We start from the raw sequence: 20,521 nt of genomic DNA on the forward strand, positions 1-20,521 counted from the left end.
TTTCTCATTGTTATGGTTCACCACAACAACAAATATATTATTTGGCCCAATGTATTGTATTCAAATTCAGCGGGATATAAATTTGAGGCCTAGTATTTAGGCGCTGGGTGACCGGTATGGATTTAGTGACAGAATTAGACTTGGAAATGCACAGTAGCGGGTGTGTGAAGTTATTCTGAATGTACCCTATGTGCACCTTCAATATGATATACCCTTTTAGGGATAGATTTCAAATAGCTCTGATATAGCAGAAACCACTAAATTATGAAATTGCTAAATTGGGAATTGTATTTCAACCCAGAACAAGAAATGTGCTTGAACGGACACTAAATAACTCGCCCAGCTACAGCACTAAGGACAGATTTAGCTGGATATAAATTTGAGGCCTAGTATTTAGGCGCTGGGTGACCGGTATGGATTTAGTGACAGAATTAGACTTGGAAATACACAGTAGCGGGTGTGTGTGAAGTTATTCTGAATGACCCAATGTGCACCTTGAATATTATATACCCTTTTAGGGATAGATTTCAAATAGCTCTGATATAGCAGAAACCACTAAATTATGAAATTGCTAAATTGGGAATTGTATTTCAACCCAGAACAAGAAATGTGCTTGAACGGACACTAAATAACTCGCCCAGCTACAGCACTAAGGACAGATTTAGCTGGATATAAATTTGAGGCCTAGTATTTAGGCGCTGGGTGACCGGTATGGATTTAGTGACAGAATTAGACTTGGAAATACACAGTAGCGGGTGTGTGTGAAGTTATTCTGAATGACCCAATGTGCACCTTGAATATTATATACCCTTTTAGGGATAGATTTCAAATAGCTCTGATACAGCAGAAACCACTAAATTTTAAATTGCTAAATTGGGAATTGTATTTCAACCCAGAACAAAAAATGTGCTTTGACGGACACTAAATAACTTTCCCAGCCACAACAGGACAGCGGTAACGAGAGATTTAGCGGGATATAAATTTGAGGCCTAGTATTTAGGCGCTGGGTGACCGGTATGGATTTAGTGACAGAATTAGACTGGGATATGGCCAAAAAATAACCACACTATTGCTGGTTAAATGCACTTGGTGATGGGCGCAGCTTGCCCCTGATGTAGTATATGGCCAAAAAATGAACAGACTATTGCTGGTTAAATGCACTTGGTGACGGGCGCAGCTTGCCCCTGATTTAGTATATGGCCAAAAAATGAACAGACTATTGCTGGTTAAATGCACTTGGTGTGATAGCTTGACCAACCACACTACTGAGGGTTAAATGCACTTGGTGACAGGCGCAGCTTGCCCCTGATGTAGTATATGGCCAAAAAATTAACAGACTATTGCTGGTTAAATGCACTTGGTGTGACAGCTTCACCCTGATGTAGGCTTTAGCCAAAAAACAAACGCACCATTGAGGGTTAAATGCACTTGGTGACAGGCGCAGCTTGCCCCTGATGTAGTATATGGCCAAAAAATAAACAGACTATTGCTGGTTAAATGCACTTGGTGTGACAGCTTCACCCTGATGTAGGCTTTAGCCAAAAAACAACCACACCATTGAGGGTTAAATGCACTTGGTCGCAGCTTGTGCTGGCGCACCACAAGACACAAAATGGCCGCCGATCACCCCAGAAAAATGTGACTGACAAACGGTCTGGGCAGCCTAAAAACAGTGAGCAATTGAGGATCAGCAGCTCAATGATCCACAGCTGCAGATCGATCAGTTAATCAAGTCCTTTGGAGGAGTTAATCTGCCTAATCTCGCCCTACTGTCGCAGCCGCAACCTCTCCCTACGCTAATCAGAGCAGAGTGACGGGCGGCGCTATGTGACTCCAGCTTAAATAGAGGCTGGGTCACATGGTGCTCTGGCCAATCACAGCCATGCCAATAGTAGGCATGGCTGTGATGGCCTCTTGGGGCAAGTAGTATGACGCTTGTTGATTGGCTGCTTTGCAGCCTTTCAAAAAGCGCCAAGAAAGCGTCACAAAAGCGCGAAGAAAGCGACGAACACCGAACCCGAACCCGGACTTTTACGAAAATGTCCGGGTTCGGGTCCGTGTCACGGACACCCCAAAATTCGGTATGAACCCGAACTATACAGTTCGAGTTCGCTCATCCCTACTCATGAACTCCATTACTACAGAGATTGAGATCAAATTAAACGGTATTCAGGATCATAATCCCTGAGAAGTAGGCAATAAGGATGAGGCAGCTCTCTAGCTCAGTGTTGTGAAGTAACTTGTCTTCATGTAGGATTAGGACAGGTTTTGTGTGTACTAATAGAATGGTGGCCATTTTATTTCCCCTGACAATTGCTTTCCAGAGAAAACGAGCCATTGTAACTAATGAAAGATATTTGAGAATATATGTATAATAACATAATATATAAAGTGTAACTATCATATTTTTTTATTTGCTAGTTTATTAGAACTAGGCATGTATACCTGAGTTAGTCTGTCAATGCTTGTTGAAAGATTTGTAATTTCCTTATAATAACAGCTTTTATTAATGTCCCTTTCCACTGGTCCCTTAAAAGCCTGTTACTAGGGCTTTTCTGTGTCCAGCTCATTGTAAACAGAAGACAGAGGGGCGATCCTCCACACTGAATGCCTGCATTAAAGGGGTTGTCCAAGTTATATTTATTGATGACCTATCCTCAGGATAGGTCATCAATATCAGATCGGCGGGGGTCCGACACCCGGCACCCCCTCCGATCAGCTGTTTGAAGAGGAGACTCGCACGGTGTCAGCGCTGCCTCCTCTTCACTGTTTACTTTTTAGCCGTTGCATCTGCAGTGGTGAGCAGGTGTAATTACACCCAAGCCGTCCCATTCATTTCAATAGGATGGCTTGGGTGTAATTACACCTGCTCACCACTGCAGATGCAACGGCTAGAAGGTAAACAGTGAAGAGGAGGCAGCGCTGACACCACGCATGCCTTCTCTTCAAACAGCTGTCGGACCCCCGCCGATCTGATATTGATGACCTATCCTGAGTATAGGTCATTAATAAATATAACTTGGACAACCCCTTTAAGCTTTAGATAGAGGAGGCGTGTCTCTCAGTAATACAATCTTATTGGCTGGCAGGAAGCTTCTGGCTACAGCAGGTGTGTATGTGAAGGGAGGGAAGATAGTTTTGGTCTCAGAGAAGTGGTGCAGGAGCCATTTGAGATGAAGAACCTCATATCGTAGGGGTTAAAACAAAGGAAAACAGTGGTATGTTAAAAAACTAATGATTGCTTTATGCATAATGCTGCATAATAAAAACATGACAGTTACACTAAGTATTTTCAGTTATTTTATTTTCTCAATTCCCAGAGAACCCCTTTAGGGTGCACAGAAAAGGAAATTGTGTAAGTAGTTGTACACAATATGGACTTGCACAAATTAAAAGAACCTTGCTTTATCCGATAAACAACCACTTAACCAGGCCACAGAATCACACTCAGCACCAACAATGCCAATTTTTAATGCCACTAAACTCTGTACAACAGCCCTCTCAGTGCAACAAGCAGAGATGTCTACAACCTTGGCAATAAAACAAGAACATAACAGCCATTAAAGAAGCTATTAAAATATGGCAACTTTGCAGATAACCTCAATTAAAATAGAGTACAATATTGTGTCTACAGGTGTTATGCAGAAAGGGGAGTACCAGTGGGGTGGCAGAGGTAGCAATGGCATCCGGGCCAAACACTCCACAAGTATTAGAAGACACAAGTATTGTAAGGCTCCTTGTGTAGGTTTTTACATTGTCTCTCAGGTGTGATAAAGTATGTCTCAATATGCAAATCTATATGTATCCATGGCCAAAGACTACAAACAAACCAGTTACAGCTTCATTTTGCAATTGTGAGATCTTCTATCTATCCTTATATTCTTGCTAACATACATAGGCTAGCTTCGCAAGAAATAAGGGACCAATAGAAAAGTGTGACTGCAGGGTCAGACCAAAAAGGGTTTGTTTGTAGTCTGTAACCATGGAAACACAAAGGTCAGCATAAGATCTGTAAACACAAAATAGATTTCTTAATCATGATTACCTGCCAAGTTACTTTATTTTTATTACTATATTTTTTGCCCTATAAGACGCACCTGCCCATGATACGCACCTAGGCTTTTGAGGAGGAAAATAAGAAAAAAAAAATTTGAACCAAAAGGTTTGCTTTTGGTGGGTTTTGAACTAATAGTGGTCGGTGGATGACACAATTATGGGGGATCTGTTGAGGACACTTATGGGCGATCTGTGGGTGACACTGTTATGGGGGATCTGTGGGTGACACTGTTATGGGGATCTCTGGATGGCTTTTATTGGGATCTATGGATGGCACTGTTATGGGGATCTGTGGATGACACTGTTATGGGGGGGATCTGTGGATGACTCATATAAAGCATCTTATGCTATGTGTCATCCACAGATCCCCTTCATAACAGTGTCCCTGTAGTGTGAATGGCCCCCAATACAGGGGGTGAGGGTCGCATCTGGTTTTATAATTACAGCGGGGCCCGTGCAGTGACTGTATTCTACTACACGGGCCCCACTCACTTTATATAATCGTATCTGTAATTGTAGGCATTGTTAATGTATACAAATTCTGGGTAATCAGCGCCTGTATTACGGAACTTACAAGCGCTCGGTAGCAGAGAGGAGGGAGGAGGCAGGCCGGGAGGACGGGCGCTGGCAGCGTGAGTCACTACGTCATGCGCCCACGCCACCTGCTTTATTCATAAAATGGGCGGCGCAGGCGCGTGACGTAGTGACTCACGCTGTCAGCGCCTGTCCTCCCGGCCTGCCTCCTCCCTGCTACCGAGCACTTGTAAGTACCGTAATACAGGCGCTGATTACCCAGAATTTGTATACATTAACAATGCCTACAATTACAGATACGATTATATACAGTGAGTGGGGCCTGTGTAGTAGAATACAGTCACTGCACGGGCCCCGCTGTCATTATAAAAGCAGATGCCGGGCCCCAGCCCCTCCTCCCTCTCAGCTGATACACCCGCCGTGCGGCATCTCGGCGCGGCGTATCACTGAAAATTCGGCAAAATGCAGCATTCGCCTCATAAGACGCACTGCTATTTTCCCCCCACTTTAGGGCGAAAAATAAGGTACTTTAGATGCACTGAAGTAATCTAAAACATTTTTTTCAATGTCAACATTTGCTGTAATGACAAGGCTAAAACTTTAAAGCATATTATGACTATAAATTTGAAACTCGAACAACGGAAGAACATTTATAATATTTTTTCCCTATCACATTTTTTTTCCTAATTAGCTTGTAAATATGTTCCCAGCCATAATGCCTTACATTCCCGGTCCTCATCAAACATTCTTCCGAATTGTTAACAACCTGAAACAATTTATTAAGGATATGGTGAAAACCCACCGAGACACCGTGGATGAGAACTGCCCTCGTGACTTCCTAGATTGCTTCCTCATGAAGATGGAGGAGGTGAGTAGTGATGAGTGGCATAGGCAATATTCGCATAATTTTCATGATTGCTCAAATCGGCACTAATGATGCGCATATTTTTTGCACAATACATGCAAATTTACATTTTATCAGGTCTGAGTAGATATTACTGATTGGTGCACTAAGTATTGTTGTGACATCACAGCACTATATCTGTAGCATGTATGACTGGACAGCAGAGAAACAGTAATTCCTATCACACTACCTAACACCCTGCACTGGAACCTATCAGCTACACTATATGTCTATCTAACCTACACTGACATCTCCCACTAACTATCTGTATTATATATGAGCTAACTAACTATCTAATGTAATTGGATAAGGAATAGAATCCAGATGAAAGCACAGAGCACAGAAATGTCACTGCTCTCTGTCTCTCTCTCAGAACTGCAAAAAAACAACTGAAAATGGCTGCTGGGGAGGTTCTTATATAGTAAGGGGTAGGCAACTTTCCTATTGGTTGCTAGGGATGTTGCTAAGCTCTAAGACAAATATATTGCAGCCTTCTCATTGGCCCACAAGCAAAAAGGGCGGTTACTGATGAAAAAAAAAAATCTAGAATATTTGCGATTATTAATATATAGCACTATATTCTACATATTCGCGAATTCTCGAAGTGGAGATATTCGCAATAAAAATTAGCGATTAGAATATTTGCGATCAACACTAGAGGTGAGTTTACAGATAATTAGAATTACAAAAACACACACTTATAATGTAAATACATTTTCCACAAAGAAAAAAAAACTGTGCCTCTGGGACTAACCGATGGATGGTAGCTATCCATAGTTACATAGTTAATACGGTTGAAAAAAGACATAAGTCCATCAAGATGTGGACGCGAATCCCAGAAGGAAGTGAGACTCAGACATTTTCATAAGCATTAGTGTCATTTACTTTTGAGAATTCATCTAAACCCTTTTTAAAACTGTTCACTGTTCCTGCTGTGACCACGTCCTGAGGAAGTCTATTCCGCAGATTCACAGTTCTTACAGTAAAGAAGCATTGACGCTTCTAGAGACTTAACTTTTTCTTCTCCAGTCGGAGGCAGTGCCCCCTTGTCTTTTGAGGGCATTTGACATTGAAGTTTTCCTCCATATTTTCTGTATGGTCCATTTATATATTTGTATAGGTTAATCATGTCCCCCCTATAGACGTCTCTTCTCAAGAGTAATTAAAAGTAATTCTTTTAATATTTCTTCATAACTAAGACCCTCCATGCCCTTATCATAGTCGCTCTCCTCTGTACTTTTTCCAGCTGCAGAGCGTTCTTTCTATGGACTTGTGCCCAGAACTGAACCCCATATCCCAGAAATCCAGGGACAGACTGTGAACTTAAAGTGTCTCTAGAAAAAAATAAGTGGCCTCATTTTGTAGATGGGCCAAAACTGACAGAAGGTGAAGCAACACAATTAGATAGGGCCAGCATAAGTAACCATAGACAACAGAAGCAGGCAGGGTCAGCGATACTGTAATGCAGCCCAAAATTCTGCCCCAGCAGAACCAAATACCATAGTGCAGCAAAAACTACTGTCACCTTCAAAAAGGCATCTGTCCAATCCACTAGCCTGGTGCATACGTACCGTAGCTGATGCTCCTGCATTAATTATTGCTTAGAGCATAAGATCATTTTTTACCCAGCCGGTGTCCATGAGGTGGGTTCTAGCAACCCTCTGGGTGTCAGCCCACTGGGAAATCTCCCTGTAGGGTTTATGACCAGTTCTCCCCGGTATAAGTCAATGTTCAAACTTTTAAACAAGGCTTAAAACAAGACTTTGTATTTTAGCCAAGCCAGTACCTCATCTGTAAACAGCAGTTTTAGTTTGATAGGCCTTTATTAGGATTCAGGATGTGGCTTTTCTTTCTGCAAAGAGTAACACTCCTACTAGCCTTTCTCTACAATGAAGAATCATACCTAGTGGACTTTTGAGGCAAGATATTTATAGGGTTCCCATTGCAATCATTCTGTTGGTCACCACGGTCAACATTGCACTTTTTATTTATTTGTATTACATCTACAAAGAGTGTGCGGGACTTAGACAATATTTTATAATTAAATAAAGATGAATTATTATTTTTTTAGGAAAAATATAATCCAGATACAGAATTTCATGAAGAAAACCTAGAGATGACAATATTAGACTTATTCTTTGCTGGAACAGAGACTTCAAGTTTGACACTGAGATATAGCTTTCTTATACTCATGAAATATCCAGACATACAAGGTAAAATCCATATTATTTTACTCACACTGGGATGTAGAAGTACAGTATCAGACCTGAGGATGCCCAAATGACACCAGTATTATAAAAAGCACATGGTAGGTTGGGGTCCTGTTAGCGATTTTGCATTCAAACCAGTACCTTTAAGTTACTGTCTCCAAATATCTGCTAAATTGACTAATGTCATTGCTTCCCTTTTTGGGAAAAACAGATAGAATATGTATCCTCCCTTTCTCTTAGTGCAGAACTTTTCCATACACATAAAATGCTAAACTTATATCTTTGCATATGGCATGTGATGTAACATGGCAAAAGACACATACAAAATTACATAAAAAGACCTCTGTTCCTATATAAAATATGAGGCATACAGAAGAACATTTTGGGGCCATACATTTGTAAAGTTGCTGCATTATGGATCTGTGTTGTATGGATACAATGATAACATGACTGTAGACTTGTTCTGTTTTTGCCCTTTTTAGAGAAGATCCTCAAAGAAATTGACCATGTAATCGGCAAAGATCGCTGTCCATCAATAGAAGACAAGAGTAAGATGCCATATACAGAAGCTGTAATCCACGAGATCCAGAGATTTGCTGATATTGTCCCTTTAGGAGTTCCCCATGCTGCCAGTAAGGTCACAACCTTCAGAGGATATCACATTCCAAAGGTAAATTATGTTGGTCTCATCAACCTCTTAGCTCTTAACATATTCCCATCTTTTAAGCTTATAATTTATGGTTTAAATTAAACTTTTTCTTTTTGAAACCTTATATTATTCTTATTTGCCTATAAGTATCATGGTAAATTAACAGACACTACCTTTTGATTAAATCCCATGCCAAAGAAGATATTCTGATCTTCTCAATGCGTTAGTTAATTTCTTCAATTACCATCCAGACCTGACTTTTAACACTTCTGGTTTTCTAGAGCTACATATGTCATACATTTCTTTCAGGGAATCTTGGTGCTTCCAGTCCTGACCTCTGTTTTGAAAGATCCAACTCAATTCAAGAACCCCGATGAATTTGATCCTGGACACTTTCTTAATGAGAATGGTTGCTTTAAGAAATGTGATGCATTTATGCCATTCTCTACAGGTAACAAATTGTTAATTGACTATTAGTTCACAAACTAGCAAAAATTATCTGTAAAATATGACTGACATTAAGCTTTATTTTAATCCAGGTTGGTATAGTTAAATAGTTGAGGACTTCGTATTTTGATGTGGTTGGTAGATCTTGGTTATGTTTATGAAGACCAAGAATATGACTTGATAGGACTTAAGAATGCATGACTTCCAAGGACTTGATAGGTCTTTACACATACGATATTAAGACATGGGCTACAGTCGAGTCATTGTTATAAATCGAGCAGATGAAACTATGTGCAACATCTAACAAAAAGGTTTGAGCTACAGTATTGTCCATACTACATGGTTGAGTCACATTATTATGTCCACCAGCTAATATCTAGAGTAACTGCCATGTACAGCATGGACAGCAGGTAGATGGACTGGCGCTGACTCAATAAAGTCCTGGTTGGTTGTTACAGGTATCTGGAGCCATGCTCACTATCGGGAATATAAAGCAAATGCTTTATATAAAATAAAGGATCAAAGGAAAAATGTCAAGGGATTTGATTCTCGAGGTGGACATATAAAACACCTGAAAAAGAGTTTGATCGGTAACTTAATTATATTGTGCAATCAGTAAAACATGGTACAAGCGTCTATGCAAAAATATAAATGATTTATTATACAATAATTTAAATATAGTCAAAGAATAATCAATGTGAAACTCAATCTGCAATGATATACAGTGATATGCAGTACCCAAAATTCGCTACTAGATGGCACCAACACAAATACCAGCGTATACACAGTACCTCTTAAACAGAAAATGTAATACGATCTGCTTTGACCACAATCATCAGATATAAAACTCAATAATGTTAATAATAGATACAAACCCTTGCTCTGCATAAAACTATGACAAATCTCGGATAATCGGGTAGGATTGTCACACAACTTATAAAATGATCAAGCCTGGTATGATTATGGAATGAAATTATTCCAATCAGAGAGTTTACCTCTGAAATCAATATTTAAGTTTTTTATTCAGTAATATGCATCTCTATTGAATAGTGACAATATTGATATAGCAATTTCAACAACTATACATCTGCCAACAGCGGGGAGTTTGCAAAATATCAGGCTGATTAATTCATATCAATGTTGCACTAAATAAAATTATACGTTACCCGAAAATGCAGACTCCAAAGTCTGTTCTGATCATTGGGATTTTTCTCCAGGGGTTTCTCCTTTCTTTGTTTCTCTATGTTTCTGAGTCTTGTGTTGCTCCCTGTTTTTTTCTTGTTGTTTTTTTTTTCTTTCTCTCTTCTTACTCTAATGTGTACTTTCTTATCCAAAAACCTATCAGTTAGATACACCATCCTAGCTTGGAGTTTTCCAATCATTGTCGGCTAGGCGTATACATTTGATAAGAACTGTGATGTCATTGTATTCCCAAAATTCACTTCTGCTGTTGGTGTAATATTACTCATTTACCCCTAGGTGACACTATTACCTAAGCTATTAGTATAATTCTATTAAGGGTTAAATATCCAAGTATGACTTTATCTCACATTTTATACACACAACCTTTGGAACCTAAATCAAAGCTAAAGGGATTAATTCTGACACTTCTACCAATTAAGCACAGACCTTTAGGCACCATTTGAATGTTTCCCATACTCCAAAATGTATGTTACAGATAATAATTTGATGAGCCTTTTTTTCTCACAGAGATATCTGTGCCTCCTCTGCTACACCAACGGGTGATTGATGGTTAGTTAAAATAACACACCTTTACAGATACTCATTAACTTAGGTATATATGCGTTCTTACTGAGAAATATATATGATAACAAATACCTAAACATCCTTAATAATGTGTAACAATATAAAACAATACATATATCTTATTAATTTTCTTATACAAAACTAAGGTTGATTATATGGGTATATAGATATTACAGATTTTCTGCTTCATTAATAAATACTAAACTGTAGAAGTAATTAGTAGTGATGAGCGGCAGGGGCAATATTCAAATTCACAATATTTCACAAATATTTTGTAGAATATTTGTCATATATTCCCGAATTCGAGATTATATTCTTGATTACAAAAATCGGCAATGTATTATTCGCGGCCATCTTTAAAAATACAGAACATATAATACAAACCGGATTCCAAAAAAGTTGGGACACTAAACAAATTGTGAATAAAAACTGAATGCAATGATGTGGAGATGGCAAATGTCAATATTTTATTTGTAATAGAACGTAGATGACAGATCAAACATTTAATCCGAGTAAATGTATCATTTTAAAAGAAAAATACGTTGATTCAAATTTTCACGGTGTCAACAAATCCCCAAAAAGTCGGGACAAGTAGCAATAAGAGGCTGGAAAAAGTAAATTTGAGCATAACGAAGAGCTGGAAGACCAATTAACACTAATTAGGTCAATTGGCAACATGATTGGGTATAAAATAAGCTTCTCAGAGTGGCAGTGTCTCTCAGAAGCCAAGATGGGTAGAGGATCACCAATTCCCACAATGTTGCGCAGAAAGATAGTGGAGCAATATCAGAAAGGTGTTACCCAGCGAAAAATTGCAAAGACTTTGCATCTATCATCATCAACTGTGCATAACATCATCCGAAGATTCAGAGAATCTGGAACAATCTCTGTGCGTAAGGGTCAAGGCCGTAAAACCATACTGGATGCCCGTGATCTCCGGGCCCTTAAACGACACTGCACCACAAACAGGAATGCTACTGTAAAGGAAATCACAGAATGGGCTCAGGAATACTTCCAGAAACCATTGTCAGTGAACACAATCCACCGTGCCATCCGCCGTTGCCAGCTGAAACTCTACAGTGCAAAGAAGAAGCCATTTCTAAGCAAGATCCACAAGCTCAGGCGTTTTCACTGGGCCAGGGATCATTTAAAATGGAGTGTGGCAAAATGGAAGACTGTTCTGTGGTCAGACGAGTCACGATTCGAAGTTCTTTTTGGAAATCTGGGACGCCATGTCATCCGGACCAAAGAGGACAAGGACAACCCAAGTTGTTATCAATGGTCAGTTCAGAAGCCTGCATCTCTGATGGTATGGGGTTGCATGAGTGCGTGTGGCATGGGCAGCTTGCATGTCTGGAAAGGCACCATTAATGCAGAAAAATATATTCAGGTTCTAGAACAACATATGCTCCCATCCAGACGTCATCTCTTTCAGGGAAGACCCTGCATTTTTCAACAAGATAATGCCAGACCACATTCTGCATCAATCACAACATCATGGCTGCGTAGGAGAAGGATCCGGGTACTGAAATGGCCAGTCTGCAGTCCAGATCTTTCACCTATAGAGAACATTTGGCGCATCATAAAGAGGAAGGTGCAGCAAAGAAGGCCCAAGACGATTGAACAGTTAGAGGCCTGTATTAGACAAGAATGGGAGAGCATTCCTATTTCTAAACTTGAGAAACTGGTCTCCTCGGTCCCCAGACGTCTGTTGAGTGTTGTAAGAAGAAGGGGAGATGCCACACAGTGGTGAAAATGGCCTTGTCCCAACATTTTTGATGCAGACCATTGCAAAGTACTAGTTCATATTAATACTAATTCTGGAATATCTATATTTATGATGCTATGTTTCGCTGTTCTTCTACTATACTTGCTTGAAGTTTATGACTATAGGTAAAGATGGGTGTTACCAGTTGGAGGGGGGGGGGGTGTTTCTGCACAGTTTGACACTATCTATTCAGTGATGTCAGTGTCAGATTGCAGAAACACCCCCCCCAGGTGGTAACACCCATCTGTGCCTACATACATAAACTTCTAGCAGGAATAATAGAAGAATGGCACAACACAGAGTCATAAGTATAGATGCCCGAAAATTGCAGTTACAATGGGGAAAGGAGCTAGCCACTAAAACAGACATGTCAGGAGAGGTGATAGGTCTGCTTTAAGAAAACTTGTCAGGTTTACCTGCAGTCCTATGGAAAACAACCTGTAGCACAAGGACAAGTTATGGGAAATCATGTTGACTTGAGTGACAAATTCATTGCGGCTGCATGGGCAATTGTGACTCTTGCTTCTGAAAATGTACGTAATATACACCTACAATAGAATAAAAATGTCTGTTACACACATTGATCTTTGGCCTTATAACAGATATGGTTGTTATATCCAGTAATGAGCGGCAGGGGCAATATTCAAATTAGCGATATTTCGCAAATATTTGGGCGAATATTCATCATATATTCGCAAATTTGTGATCTCTTCATTATTTCTTGATCGCAAAAATCGGCAATCGAAAAATTAGCGATATAAATTTGCGATCAACACTACTCTTAAAGTCAAAGATATTGCAGCCTTCTCATTGGCCCACAAGCAAGAAGCAGTGAGGGATCATGGGTACTGATGAAAAAAAATCTAGAATATTCGCGATTACAAAAAATATAGCACTATATTTTAGATATTTGCAAATTCTCAAAGTGCCAATATTTGCGCAAAAAATTTGCGATACTAAAATTCGCAATCAACACTAGTTATATCTAGTGTTGAATAAATCAAAGTTGACGAAGTGGAATTCGATTCGAATTACAGGAAAAAATTGTCACAAATCTGAATTTCCTTGTGCTTCGTGGTAATGCATCAGATTTTTTCTAAAATGGCTGCTGCTCACCAAATCAGCAGATAGCTAGCCTCTGTGATGTCGCAGCCCTATAAAAAGCCTCCGCCATTTTACTGGTGATAGGCGCTAGGGACAGTGATCAAGAAAGCTTTTATTTGTAAAATTTTAGTTTGGAAGAGTTCAGGGATGGCACAGGGACAGTGCAGGGAGATCATAGGGAGACTTTAGCCACACTATAGGGAGAGAATTGAGAGAGTGCAGGGGTTAATGTAACAGTGTCCCTGTGGTTAATAGATAAACAATTCTATTACACCTTGCTGCACTAATTGGGGTGAAAAAGCTGTGTAATACTACTGCTATTGCGGTGTCCACACTGTTTTATACATACGTAATTCTATAACGCCTTGATTCTGTAATTGGGGTGAAATAACACTCTATTTTTTTACATATTTGGTTTTACACCTCGTGTTATAGATTCCATTAGGCCTTGATTTTGTAATTGGAGTGAAATAGCGTTCTAATACTACTGATAGTTTTTTATTACTGGTTTTCTAGCAATCTATGAGCAATCAGCAGACGGTGTAAAATGAGTGCGCTCTTTCACTCTATAGTAGAATCTTGGGCCCATGCAAGTTTAAGTACATTATACCTGGTGCTAACATTAACCTGTAAGGATGAGTTCACACTTCAGTTATTTGGTCAGTTATTGACCCGTAACTGACCAAATAAGTGAAGTGTGAACTGAGTCTAAGAGTGATGCCTGCCACCTGCCTGTCATACTGACGCACAGTAACCGTTTCACTACCACAGCGCACTAGCTATACATGTTTCTGCAATGCACAGTGAGGTACACCGAGATACATTCTCCCTGAAGCTGGGAAATAGCTGATTTTTAACGCGTTTCGTCACTAATTAATTTAGATCTAATCAAATTTTGGGGAAAAATTCAGCAAAGCATCCAAATCGAATTTTTCAAAACTTCGCTCATCTTTAGTTATAGTACTTGAATTAGGAACTCATGCAGAAAATAAGCGCAGTAAACCAGTCCTCTCCTCAAATAAAAAGTGTATGAAGAATTTAAGAGATCAAAAATTTCACTGATATGTGATGAAACCCAACAGTAAGGGTTCAATTGTACTGCAATGCTCCCACAGGGGAAATAAATATTCACACAATGGCTACTAAAATTGCTCTTCACTCTGGTTTATTAATCAAGGTAGTGAATAGGGACCCCATCCTCTATTAACTCAGAATTGCCTTAAAGGACAATTAAATTGTTTTTTTTAAACCTCCCAACCACTTTAAGTTTAGCTTGACTTTTTATTGTGTATGCTTGTTCTGTCTTCTCAGGCAAACGTGTGTGTATGGGAGAAGGCCTGGCTCGTATGGAGCTCTTCGTCTTTCTAACCACCATACTGCAAAAGTTTACCTTGGAGCCGACAATAGACAGAAAGAATTTGAGCATAAGACCAGAGCCCAACACCAACGCTTCAAGACCTTATCCATACCAGATGAAGGTTGTCCCTCGTTTCTGAGTTCAGGACAAGCTTTAAGCATAAAGGAAATTTAGAAGTTATAGAACTTACAAACTAAGAAGGCAGCTCTAATGTTTGAAAGATATCAAATGAAAAAAAAAAAGCAATATAAAGACATGTTTACACAAAGCATACACTTTTTTTATTTTTTGTATTGGATATGTCAGGATTAATTTAAATAATATAATGCAATTCTTAACTTCAGAAATTATTCTGTTTTAATAAAACTTTGGAATGCACCGTGTCTCCTGTACACTGTATGTACTTTTTCTGTTTTTCAGGATTTTTTTTTATTGAGGTTAATATGCTACCTGGTACCTTTTGAACTGAGCTAAATCTTTTTTTGCTTATTGCATGTGCATTAGGGCTAATAGGGCTGGAAGAGATGCGGACAGCACAAAGAGTAACTCCGTTCTACGGCCCTGCTAAAAAAAAAACAGAACATGTCCTATTATTGTCCGTATCACAGAGAAGGATAGGACTGGTCTATTTAGGGTCAGACCTTGCGGAACACACGCAGCAGGTATCCGTGTTTTGCAGATCTGCAATTTGCAGATTGCCTAACACGGTACGGCTGTGTGCATGAGGCTTTATTTTGGTTAGTTTATTCTTTGTCTTTCAAAAATAGCCCATACCAGGGGCATAACTAAAGGCTCATGGGCCCTGGTGCAAGAGTTCAGCTTGGGCCTCCATCCTTCAGTGACTTGTGGCAAGGGGCAGGGGTGCACCTAACCTTTCTGATGCCTGAGGTAAAAATTTAAATGGCACCCCCCTCATGCCAAACTCTCAACCTAACCTCTTCTCTACAGCCCTACTGTTAAAGGCATACTTGGAAAACATTACATACAGCTCTACAAAACATACAGGGTAATACAGCGCCACATGCCTCTTACATCCAGTCACGTCTCCTCTGATGTAGATGTTCTCTTTCTTCAACTTCTCCATTCAGACCAGAATGTCATTATGATTTCTTTCAGCCATCTCTTCTCTCTACAGAGGTTAACAAACAGACTTCTTAGTTTCCTACTTTTCAAAAATTTCCTCTCACCTTCTCAACACCCCATCCTGTGCCCACTGTATTCCCCAATACTATACTGCAGAAACAGTCTCCCTGAAAATACTAGTACCATGTAGACACTGGCGTACTGCCCATAGCGGCAGACCACGCAGTTGCTATGGGGCCCAGGAGTTTGAGGGGCCCGGGCAGGCTGATTGGCCCCGCCCCCTTTCCAATCAAAGTACGTCTCCCTTCCTCCTTGGCCCTGCAGCCAGCCACCAAATCCTTTCGTCTGCTGTACTCTGCTGCTTCCCCTGCCTAATATCGCTACAGCAGCAGAGCACTGTGTGAGGGAGAGGGCCCGGCAGGGTTAGCAGCACTTCACTGCTCTAATCTCCTGACCTCCAACCACTGACCTGAAGAGCAATGGCCTGCAAGGTAGTGTAAATTCCATGAGCTGTTGGGATTCCCAAATCCCACAGCAACACAAGCATCAGACTGCACACTCTATATGACCGTTATCTAATCACTCACACACTGAGCTCCAGAGGGGGAGGGGGACACACTAGAGTGCTGACGGCTGGTTAAAGCTATGTGTATTATGTAGGTGTAGCAGGGAGTTAGTAGTTGTGCTGGTGTGTGTGTGAATATGTGTGTGTGTGTGTGTGTATATATATATATATACACACACACAGACCTGTTCACAGCTTATTCACCTCACTGTAGGTTCTGTAGGAAGGCATAAGGGGTCGTCATTGATCGAAGGTATGTGTCACCAAGGTTCCTGGCCTTGGTGAGGTAAGAGCCGGTAGTTTTAAGTGTCAGAGGCAGCTAGTGCTGATTGATACTGTTTGTTGTTAGTATGGCTGTAAAGCCGATCCGGGCCGGCTCTTACTGGGAGTAGCCAAAGTGCTAGGTGGGTGGCTGCTCCCCACGCTCCAGGCCGGGTCTTTATTGGCCTATATAAAACCCAGCCAGCAGTCTCATCTGGGTGTGGATGACCCTTCATCTGACAGGGAAGCTGTGGAGACTCTGTTTTGGAATCTGTGAATTGGTGCCGTGGTAAAGGCTTGAAAGCCGCATGCTGGAAAACAGGCCCCTAAAGCCTGCTGTGGACGGCTGGGGGAAAGACTGCTAACCAGGTGAAGATTTTGTTCTATGAACATTGCATGGTGTGAACAAACACCAAGACTGTGAACGGTCATTTTTGTTTTTCTTAATGTGTGAATAAACACCGAACTGTTTAAGTTAAGGACTTTGCAATTGCCTCTATACTGTGTCCACTAGGCTGTCTACCAGAGCAAATACACATATGCTTGAAATTATGAAGGGTGGTTCAGGCTCTGCCCCTCATTGCCTTATTACTATTTCTAATGAGGGCAATGAGGGACAGGAACTGGATTCCCCTCAGAATTTGAAGTATATGTCTATGTATTGTTATTAGTGTTGAGCGGACTTGTGTTTTAAGTTCGGGATCCTGTTTTGGATGACACATCCGAAGTCGATTCACATAAAACTTTGTTTCAATACTGTACGGAGCGAGCGCTGTTGGCAGGACACAGCAGAAGCATGATGGCAGGAGTGGCATGATGGAGGCAGGCGGGCAGCAACAGTGGCAAGACGTGGCACCGTCAGCAAGGCCAGATCTATACATTTGCCTCAGCCAGTGGAGTGTGAAAATCCTCCCTAATCCAGGCTTGGATCATTTTGACAAAAGTGATGTTTGGGTGTCACCAGGCTCCCTACGTCAATGAAAACCCTCTCTGAGATGCAACTGGAGGCTGAGCAAGAAAGAAGAAAGAGACTGTGCTGTGTCAGTTCAGGCCACTGTTCCAGTCTGCCTGCCCACAAATCCACTGGGTCAGGGAACAGGGTATGCACCAGAGACGGGGCTTATTGTAGGTACTGTAGGCCTAAACCTGGGCGTTCAGGTGGGAATTTTTAGCTTGCTAAGTGGCCTCAGCCTGGCACTGCATGTGCAAAAACCGATCCATCATGTTGAGGAGACTAAAATGGCTTCTGCTGCTGCTGTTCTTCTTCCTTCTTCGTCGCTAGTGATGAGCGGCAGGGGCAATATTCAAATTAGCTATATTTTGCGAATTTATGGGCGAATATTCGTTATATATTCCCGAATTCACGATCTTCGAGTTAAAAAAAATTTTGGATCCGAAAATCGCAATGTAAAATTTGCGTATTGCTCATGCGCAAAACGGGAGTGGTCAAGTTCAGCAACTGTCGGAAGTTTGTGGAGATTAGAAAAGATTGTTGGAAGCAATTTTTGCGACAGTGAGGAAGAACTCCTGATCACTGTAAGTAATTTCACATTACAGCAGTGTATTTGATTACATTTTACATGCATGTCAGAACAATTGCTTTAGGCTACTCACACTTGCGGTAGAGTAGATCCGGCAAGCAGTTCAATCGCCGAAATTGCCTGCCAGATCTGTCAAAACGTATGCCAACTGATGGCATTTGTAAGACTGATCAGGATCCTGATCCGTCTTACAAATGCATTAAAAAAGCCGGATCCGTCTTTCCGGTGTAATCCGGAAAAAAAGGATCCAGCATTTATTTTTTTCCGTCTGCGCATGCGCAGGCCGGAAGGATGGATCCGGTCATCCGGACATTCCTATGAAAAAAAATGCCTTCAGGCAAGTGTTCAGTATTTTCTCCGTCCTGAACAGTCAAAAAGACTGAACTGAAGACATCCTGATGCATCCTGAACGGATTGCTCTCCATTCAGAATGCATGGGGATATGCCTGATCAGTTCTTTTCCTGTATCGAGCCCCTAGGATGGAACTCTATGGCTACTTTCACACTAGAGGCACGGACCTCTAGCAGGCTGTTCCGTCGGGTGAACAGCCTGTCGAATCCGTCCTGCCGCTAGTGAAAGTGTGGCCCCCAGACTGCCGCTCCGTCCCCATTGACTATAATAGGGGTGGGGCGGAGATCCGGTGGAGGCACGGCAGCGCACGGCGAGAGGCTGCCGGGATAAATGTTGGACATGTCGTAGGCAAGTGTGAAAGTACCCTTATAGGCAGATAGAGTGTTATAAAATATTTGTGATTGCGAAAATCGCCACTTATGATCCAATTTTTTTTCGCAATACATATAACTTCACATTTTATCAGGTCTGAGTAGATATTACTGATTGGTGCACTAAGTATTGCTGTGACATCACAGCACTATGTCTGTAGCATGTACGTATGGACAGCAGAGAAATCTCTCTCACATGCACATTGCACATCCATATCCTGCCGCACACTATATACCACACACACACACACAGTCTATAGATTAGAGTTTGTATCCTGTTGGAATGGTGAGGACTCAGGAGAAGCTTTTTTTTGTCTTACCGCCTTGTATTTGCTGGTTCATTTAGAGTTACCCAAGGTGCACCATGGGGAGGCCAATGTCCAATTGCTCAGACCCCACACACATACAATCGCAATAGAATCCGATCTTATAAAGGTATCATATCAGAATGGTTGCTTTAGGAAAAGTGATGCATTTATGCCATTTTATACAGGTAAGGTAAGGTCAAATCAGTAAGCCGCTGTCGCTCCACATCTCATTGTCTTCCCACCTTTTACACCTGCTGCTTGACAATGTGTATTGCTGCTTAACTGACTTGTAACCAAAATATCAAAAATATATATTTTTGTGCGTTCAGTTTTCCCTGTTTTATTACATTTAATGTACAGTATATAAAGTAATACTATCACTATGGTCATTTGCCATGTTCTTGGCCATGCTGCTTGCTTGTCTGTTGACTTTAGCCCATTTTGAGTATGTACCAATTACAAAGACTGTGGGGCACATTCATTCAGACCGGCGTTTTAGACCCCTATACCTGACCGTTGATCCGCCAGAGTTATTCAGAGGTGCAGGCTTCCTAGCAGCTAGAAGGCGCTACTACGAGTGAAACTGCCTTCTTAAACAGCTAATTTATAATGTAAAAACGCAGTGGCAGTACTGCTGTTTTTCCCTTCTGCCTCCCAAAAAGAGTTAATAAAAGTTAATCATAAAGTTATGTGTACCCCAAAATGGTACCATTAAACAACTACAAGCCCTCATAAAGCTATATAGATGGAAACATAAAAAAAAAGTTATAGCTCTTGGAACGTCACAATGAAAAAAGGAAGAACAACGTTTGGTCAGTAAGGCCCAAAACTGGCTGATCACTAAGGGGTTAATGCTAAGACAACATTGGTAATGTCATAGTGACAATGGTTAAACGAATGGTAGTAACAGGCTGTTTAAAAGAGCACTGCATGGTTAAAAAATATATATATTCTGATCTATTAAATGGCAGACACCATTTTTAATGATTTGTGCAGGATGAATACTAAAACTTTTGGATGTGCTGAAATCTAAAACTTTTCTGAAAAATTGCAACAAAACCAATTTGAGTCGTATTAATTCACTCATCTCTACTAAAAATAATTTTTCCAACTCAACCTTAATAAAAAAAATATTAACAATTTGTCTTCTACAGTCTTCATGTTTCATTTTCCCCGCAAACTGAAAAAAATCCGATATTGTATACGGTCTGTTGGACAAGATCAGATCCAACAAGTTATCTGCT

The 20,521-nt window shown here is 40.7% G+C and overlaps 1 protein-coding gene across 1 annotated transcript in view; it reads left to right on the plus strand.

Annotated features, from left to right (window-relative positions):
• LOC122919625 (cytochrome P450 2A4-like) overlaps positions 1-15,174 on the plus strand; it is a 55,094-nt gene extending 39,920 nt beyond the window's left edge. Inside the window, exons 5-9 of the mRNA XM_044268757.1 lie at positions 5,282-5,458; positions 7,566-7,707; positions 8,187-8,374; positions 8,663-8,804; positions 14,751-15,174. Of these exons, the coding sequence (XP_044124692.1) occupies positions 5,282-5,458; positions 7,566-7,707; positions 8,187-8,374; positions 8,663-8,804; positions 14,751-14,935 (834 nt within the window). The 3' untranslated portion in view covers positions 14,936-15,174. The remainder of the gene's footprint in view (positions 1-5,281; positions 5,459-7,565; positions 7,708-8,186; positions 8,375-8,662; positions 8,805-14,750) is intronic.
• The last annotated feature ends 5,347 nt before the right edge of the window (positions 15,175-20,521 follow it).

The sequence above is a fragment of the Bufo gargarizans genome, chromosome 9 (genome assembly GCF_014858855.1).
Source record: "Bufo gargarizans isolate SCDJY-AF-19 chromosome 9, ASM1485885v1, whole genome shotgun sequence".
Lineage (NCBI taxonomy): Eukaryota > Metazoa > Chordata > Amphibia > Anura > Bufonidae > Bufo > Bufo gargarizans.